At 33.4% G+C, this 7,500-nt stretch overlaps 1 protein-coding gene across 1 annotated transcript in view; it reads left to right on the forward strand.

Annotated features, from left to right (window-relative positions):
• The window catches only part of LOC137643367 (uncharacterized), a 93,843-nt gene that overhangs the window by 85,140 nt on the left and 1,203 nt on the right, over positions 1-7,500 (forward strand). The window contains exons 15-19 of the mRNA XM_068376197.1: positions 807-994; positions 3,156-3,497; positions 4,714-4,947; positions 5,947-6,146; positions 7,042-7,500. The exon at positions 7,042-7,500 is cut by the window's right edge and continues 256 nt beyond it. Coding sequence (XP_068232298.1) covers positions 807-994; positions 3,156-3,497; positions 4,714-4,947; positions 5,947-6,146; positions 7,042-7,500 — 1,423 coding nt within the window. The remainder of the gene's footprint in view (positions 1-806; positions 995-3,155; positions 3,498-4,713; positions 4,948-5,946; positions 6,147-7,041) is intronic.

Below are 7,500 nucleotides of genomic sequence, written 5' to 3' on the forward strand. Positions count from 1 at the left end.
TACTTCCAGTTGTAGGTATGGTCAGGATTATGATCAGATGTAGATGGATCGAGAGAACCCTAGAAATCTATTCCTAAATATATAGAATATTGAAAGGAAAAATATACTAGAAATAAAACGATTACTTATTTTTGTGGTTGATTATGTTTACCAGAATTTATCAAGAGGTATTATCTATATCGAAGTAAATCATAAAAATAACCTGAGAGATTTACCACATACTTTTCTAGATATAGTCAAGATTATGATCAGAGATGTATGGCTCGAGAAAAACCTACATAGTTACTGTATTCTTAAATATCTAGAATTTATTCCTATAATCGGAAAATTGAAAGGAAAAATTGACTAGAATTAGAAAGCTAATTAATTTTTCTGTTGAGTATGCTTTCTAGAATTTATAAAGATATACTATTTATGTCTAAATAAACCATCCAATTATGTATGCAATTACTTCCGACGAGATAAACTAAGGGATTTCTTATTCCTTCCTAGATGGGACATCAATATCTCTTTAAAGTAAAATTTTTTTCCTTATAAACCATGCAATTATGTATGGAATTATTTCAGTCAAGAAAAACGTCTCAAATTTACCTCTTCCATTCAATACCTATTAAGAAATATAAATTTTGTCCGTATAAACCATTCATTTATGTATGAAATCAATTACGACAAGAAAACCTCACAGATTTACCTCTTCAATTCAATACCTCTTAAGAAATATAATTTTTTTCCCATATAAAGCATACATTTATGTATGGAATTACTTCAGACAGTAAAACTCATAGGGTTACCTCTTCCATTTCCAGATGGGCCTTCAATACCTCCTCTGAGGTCAACGACCTTCCCTCAAATCGTATCTGGGTGGTTGGAAAGGGCCGAAGCCAGGCTTCATATACTCCACATTCCCATCAGGACTACGGTTCTCTCTTATGCTGGGCAGAAAACGACGTTGGAATGCAAGTCAAGCCTTGCATATACCATATCATACATGCAGGTATTTGCTTTTTATATAGTCTATATTCATATGTAAACTGGTAAGGAGAGAATTATCAGTGATTTGAGCTATTTGGAGTTGTTTTTAATGTTTTAGAGGTTGTGCAGTGAGTGCATGTAATGTTGTTGCCAGTGATTTGAACCTCTCTGAAATGTAAACATCCTATATTAAGCATTAACGCATTCCAAGACTATTTTTTTTTTATACAAATTGCATATCATACATGCAGGCAATTACTCTAGAAGAAATTATATCCAAATATGAACTGATAATATTTTCATACAAATCATGCACACATTTCAAACATTTTTTTTTTTTCATTTTTTAATTTATTTTTTATTTTATTTTTTATTATTTTACACCCAAATATAAACTTTTTATTTTCTTCAACACCGGACAAAAAAAAATTCCAGTCGGTAATTTCTTTATATATAAAATAGAAAACAATTTAGGAGATCGTCATTGATATAATAGACATATTTTTTATGTAACCAAGTTAAATTAACTCGCATGGTATTTGCTTGTATTGCTGCTCTTACTTCCATTGATGATTATGAGTCTCTTACTACTACTACTACTACTACTACTACTACTACTACTACTACTACTACTACTACTACTACTACAAATAATAATAATAATAATAATAATAATAATAATAATAATGGAGAAAATATGAATAATCGCGTCATTAGTAAGAGATAATTCTGAATAAAATTACTGCGAAATAACATCTTTTGACCTCTGCTTAACAACAAATTTTTCCTCTTTTTTTTTATTATTTTTACGTAACCATTGATCATAATTAGCATAAAGACCTCGTAATTATTTGTCCACTATCTACACAAGGCTTAATACTTATGCACATACTCAATTTGTTAATTTAATTTTGATCTCTCTATTCAATGATTGGTAGTTTTTTTTATTAAATCTATTAGTCTATGGCTCTGCTGTATTTCCTGATAGAAAAATAGCTAATTAAGTATGAAAATATTCCTACATAGGTTACTGTTGCATAAGAGGCCACTGATCATTATTAGTAGTTCCTTAATCCAAATGAATAGAAGGAAGAATTCATTTGACTCTTCACGGAACTTCACAGTAAAATAACTAGATAAAATCAATACACTTCAAGTTGGTGTTGCATAAGAGGCTATTGATTATGAAATTTAATTCCTTATTCTAGATGACTTGAAGGAAGAATTAATTTTACTCTTCAAAGAGCCAGATAGTAAAATGCATAACCTAAAAAAGAAAATTAAAACACATCGGGTCGGTGTTGCATAAGTCCATTGATTACAAGAATTAGTCCCTTAACCCACATGATTAAAAAGACGAATTAATTTTTAATTCAAAGAACTGAATAGTAAAAAAAAAAAAAAAAAAAAAAAAAAAAAACACGATACGTTAACCATAACTTGTGTCACACCCTTTGAAGAAATCTATCATAATCACAATCTAAAACTTTACCACTATAAAAATCTGCTGAGAGAAACATGTAAGTCATGACAGCAAACTCGAGATCAGATCCTGGCATTTGTAACTTATTTATAACCAAAGTCCCAGTACAGTTTTCGCTATGTATTCATGCTGCCCTTTTCATGTTTGGTAGCTGAATTCTCCGCCAAGGGTGACGGGTAGAAAAACTGCTGATATATGAATTTGTTTGGAATAGGTCTGATAGTTAAGAATAAACCTCCCTTACGCATATCTCTCTCTCTCTCTCTCTCTCTCTCTCTCTCTCTCTCTCTCTCTCTCTCTCTCTCTCTCTCTCTCGAATATATATCTTCCCGGGAATGTTCTTATATAATTGAGCTATGTTCACGTTACTGGAACCTATGTTGTCTCCATGTAGTAAGGATATATATATATATATATATATATATATATATATATATATATATATATATATATATATATATATATATATATATATATGTATGTATATATATAAATATATATATATATATATATATATATATATATATATATAATATATATATATATATATATATATAATCTTCCCACAAATGTATTTATATAATTAAGCTAAGTTCACGTTAATTGAGCTTTATAATAACATATTTATCAGATCAACGCATAAGCCAGGACCTATTCCTTAGATAAAGCATCTTCAAAACAATACAAATATCATCTGCAGCGCCACCTGACCCCGTGAATAACTGCACCGTGGAAAATGTCAGCTCAACCAGCGTCGATGTCCAGTGCCAAGCCGGCTGGGATGGAGGCCTGTCGCAAACGTTCACGCTCTCTGTCAGTCACGCCAACGGGCAAACCCGAGGGCAGGACAAGAAGGAGGAGGCCCCTCGGGTCCTGGCTAACACCTCCACGTCCCCAAGGCCGCAGTTCACTCTGACGGGATTGCAGCCCGGGACTGAGTACGTCCTAACCATAATGGGGGTTAATAAGAAAGGGCAAAGCGAGTCTGTTCGATTGGCAATCTTCACCTTGCAGGATAAAGCTGAGAAACGAACTAGTCCAGGTAAGATGTTTGTAAGAGTCTCTCTCTCTCTCTCTCTCTCTCTCTCTCTCTCTCTCTCTCTCTCTCTCTCCTCTCTCTCTCTCTCTCTCTCTCTCTCTCTCTCTCTCTCTCTCTCTGAGGTAGATATAACTCAATTCAATAAAAACTAGCGTGCTTTGTAAATTCCCACTATAATTTTACATAGGAAGGAAGTTAATTGGTAGCTTGATAAATTTCCTTCCCTCCCCAAGAAAAAAATAAACAAATAAAAAACAACCTTCATTTTCCTTGAAGATCAATTAGGAATATCCTTAGTACATCTCTCTGAGGAAGAGATAAATCCCTTTTATATAATTCTATCAAGCTTTGTTTAATTCTTATGATAATTTTTAATATAAACGAAGTCAGTTGGTAACTTCATAATTTTCCAATAAAAAATATTTAGCAATAAGGTATAAATTATGATTCAAAGATCTATTATGAATATCATCAAAATAGAATGATTGGGTATTTCGCGTTTATTCATATGAATTTTTTAAATTAATTACGTCTGTAACACATATGGAAAACTAATGATTAACTAATTGTAAGGTGCTAACAATTAATAATAGATTTCTTAGTGAATGAGTCTATTATTGCTCTTATGAATGTCATTAACTATTTTTCGAATGTACCAATTTTCCTGGTCCCGCTAATATGCTCTCACAAAATAATAAATTAATCTCTCCCTTATGGAGAAACATTCGGTTATTTCAGTGTCTAATCCATACACCTTTATTGTAATTCATCTTAATCATAATGACATATACATATTTTTCATGTTAGGAAGAGCTCACCCGTTATTAAGTTTGGAATTACATGTGATAGATATCTGGCGTCAAGTAGACTATTTCTAGAATAAATCACCATATTCTTTGAAAAAAAAAATGTTTTCCTCCGACGATTTCTGAATTTGAAAATAAAAGACATCTGAATAAGTTCGAGGAGCAAGAAATAATTAAAAAAAAATGGCTAAAATTCCGAGAAAAATAGTCACGAATATTACCCTGGAATCAATTGCTAATAATTTGAACATTTTTTTTTTTTGTTATCTAAGTTTTGAGAATTAATCATAATATATTAGTAGGGTCAGTATTTTTTTTTTCTTTTTCAAAATCTGTGTACTTTTTTAAATTTATTTCTAGCATACTTATGTATAAAAATTTATGTAATGAATACTATTTACTCAATCTATTAGTCAAAGGCAGCGGACTGGCCATGACGTCCCTCGTTGGAGTCGTAGTAGGTGTTTTGACCTCACTCCTGGTGATGAGCCTCGTCATATTAGCTGTAGTGAGGTCAAAGCGAGGTCACCCCCGTAAGCCAGAGGTCAAGATGGTTTACCATAAAGGCCCGGGCTGCTCATCGAGAGGGAATGAAGAAGATGGAGGGGCCGATGACCCAAACCCGGATGTCATACCAGTTAATGATGGTAAGTGTAAGGCTTATATGATGGTGATCAGTTGTGTTTTGCATCTTTTTTTTTAAGTATTTCTTATAATTCAGTTGAGATTTTAAGAATACGGTAAAGCTAATTAAGGATTTTTTATTTTGTCAACTCTTAAGTTTGACCTTTTACTCATTTATGATATAGGAAAGTTTGAATAAGAGTTAAACTGTATGGTGAAGCTAAATCAGGACCTTTATTCTCTCAATATTCAAGCTTGACTCGACACTCAAGCTTGACCTTTTCCACCTGTATATGATGGAAAAGTTTTAATAACGTAAAATTTTTATGGTGAAGCTAAAATATGGATCTTTACTCTATCAACAATTAATCTTGGCCCCTTACACTTGCATGTGATGTGAAAGTTTGAATAAGATATTAAGCTGAGAGTTAAGTGTATGTTGAAGCTGGATAAAGTTTTTTACTCTTTCATCATCAAAACTTAAACTCTTACACCTACATGCGATTTGGCTATAACATTTCGCATCATTATTTTGTCTTAAATAGCTTAAATTTTTTGAAAATGTAGGGCTACTATTTTCTCACGGAGTAGTATACTCCCATTCAAATATAACCTGATAATCATCTTAGCTTTATTGATGAGAATTGCTTTGAGCGTCACCACCCAATTTGTCTATACCATTGCGACATTATTTTGTTTTGATTAGTTTTATTTTTTGGAAAAGCTAAGGTTACTGTGTTCTAACAAAGTGGTATACTCCCATAGAAATCATGATATCATCTTAGTTCTATTAATGTAAACCTGCTTTAAACGTCACTACTACATTTGGCTATACCATGAGAAAACTATTTTGTTTTCAATAGTTCTATTTTTAGAGAATCCAGTGTTACTGTTTTCTTATAGAGTAGCCTACTCTCATTAAAAGATATCTTGATATCATATTACCTCTATTAATGAAATTTCTTATATATAATATTATTTACCATTATTTAATATTGTTTTTTTTTTATTTCTATAATTAGATCACCAAGTTTCAACGCCCGAAACCTCCCAGCAGCCTCAACAGCAACAGGTAAACATCGTTAAAGGAATGGGAATGGATCAACAACAGGCTCCCCGCAGTATGGACATGTACAGTGATCCAAAGCAACAGGTGATGACTGACTACCTTCAAGGCCACGACGGATCTTTTTATATCAATCCAGGAACACTCATGAAACAGGTAATTACCACTTTTAGACGTTACACTGTGTAAAAAAAAACAAATAATAATCAGAAACATCTATTCCAGGATTTTTACGTTTTTTTTTTTTTTGGAAGGGGGGGATTTTTTTTAACAGTGTACCTATAGAATCCTATATTCTCGTTTTTTAAAACACATTCACTCTCCTTTCCTTTGGTATACGTTTATGATATTACTTTATGTCCAAAACTATTCTTCTCGTCCAAGAAACTATATTATTCTTAAGTGGAATTTTATTAATTTTGACTATTTTTTTCCTGGTTACCTTGTCTTTTTAATGAACGATTAGCCACGATAAAAAAAAAAAATGATGTGCTGGATATTATAATAGAGAGACATTCCGCTATCTTAAGTATAGTGCAATATTTAACCATTTTATAAAACACAAACGTTTTGGAAATGTATTCCTAAGGCTTAACAGATGTGGGCTACTGTATATTGATTTTTATTTCGTAATGAAGATTCACTTAATGAAAGGAAGTTTTGTTTTGATATGGCTGAGGGCCTTTAATTTTCATTGCTTGTGCAATGAAGAGAGAGAGAGAGAGAGAGAGAGAGAGAGAGAGAGAGAGAGAGAGAGAGAGAGAGAGAGAGAGAGAGAGAGAGAGGTGGTTTGGGGTGGAGAGGGAGAAGAGGCAGCTGGAGTGTAGTCCTTATAGATGTTTTTAATTATTGACATCTAATTAACAGATTTTAAGTACACTTGGCTTCTTAAGTTTACAAACAATAATGTTTGTTAGTGTGTGTGTCTGTCATATCTTACAGTGAAGTGAATGTCTTGTTTAATATCGATAGCAGACCTGTCTCTTAATAATAGAACCCAATGTATTTTCCTATTAAAATTGTCTGCATAATATTTCTCCTTCATTTTCAGAAAACCGGAGGCTTACCTCTGGACCCAGATCCGATGTCTCTAATGGGGTGTCCTTTAGCTGCCTCGACACCTACGGTGATCAGCACAAATCCGGCTGTGTACGGCCCTCATGAAGGAGCATTGCCTACCCTAACAAGGCAACCACCCCCTTACGCTGCCAATGTCTCCAGCCCAGTAATCTCCCCATATTCCCACCCTACTGGTCCGCACTCGTATGTTCCCCAGTACGAGCATACCCCAGCAGCCACTTCCACTTATAACCCTGAATTAGGTTTCATGCCAATACCCACCTCGTATACCCAAGATTTCCCACCGGATCCGTTGTCGAAGTCTTACGGCTCTGAAATCGAGACCCTCCCGCCTTGTTATGCTGAATATAACCTCACCCTAGGTAGGAAAAAGAGGCAAGCGATGGGGAGTGGTAGCGGGCCATTAGGTAGTAAGACTGGCATTTCTCAC

Source organism: Palaemon carinicauda, chromosome 6 (genome assembly GCF_036898095.1).
Source record: "Palaemon carinicauda isolate YSFRI2023 chromosome 6, ASM3689809v2, whole genome shotgun sequence".
NCBI lineage: Eukaryota > Metazoa > Arthropoda > Malacostraca > Decapoda > Palaemonidae > Palaemon > Palaemon carinicauda.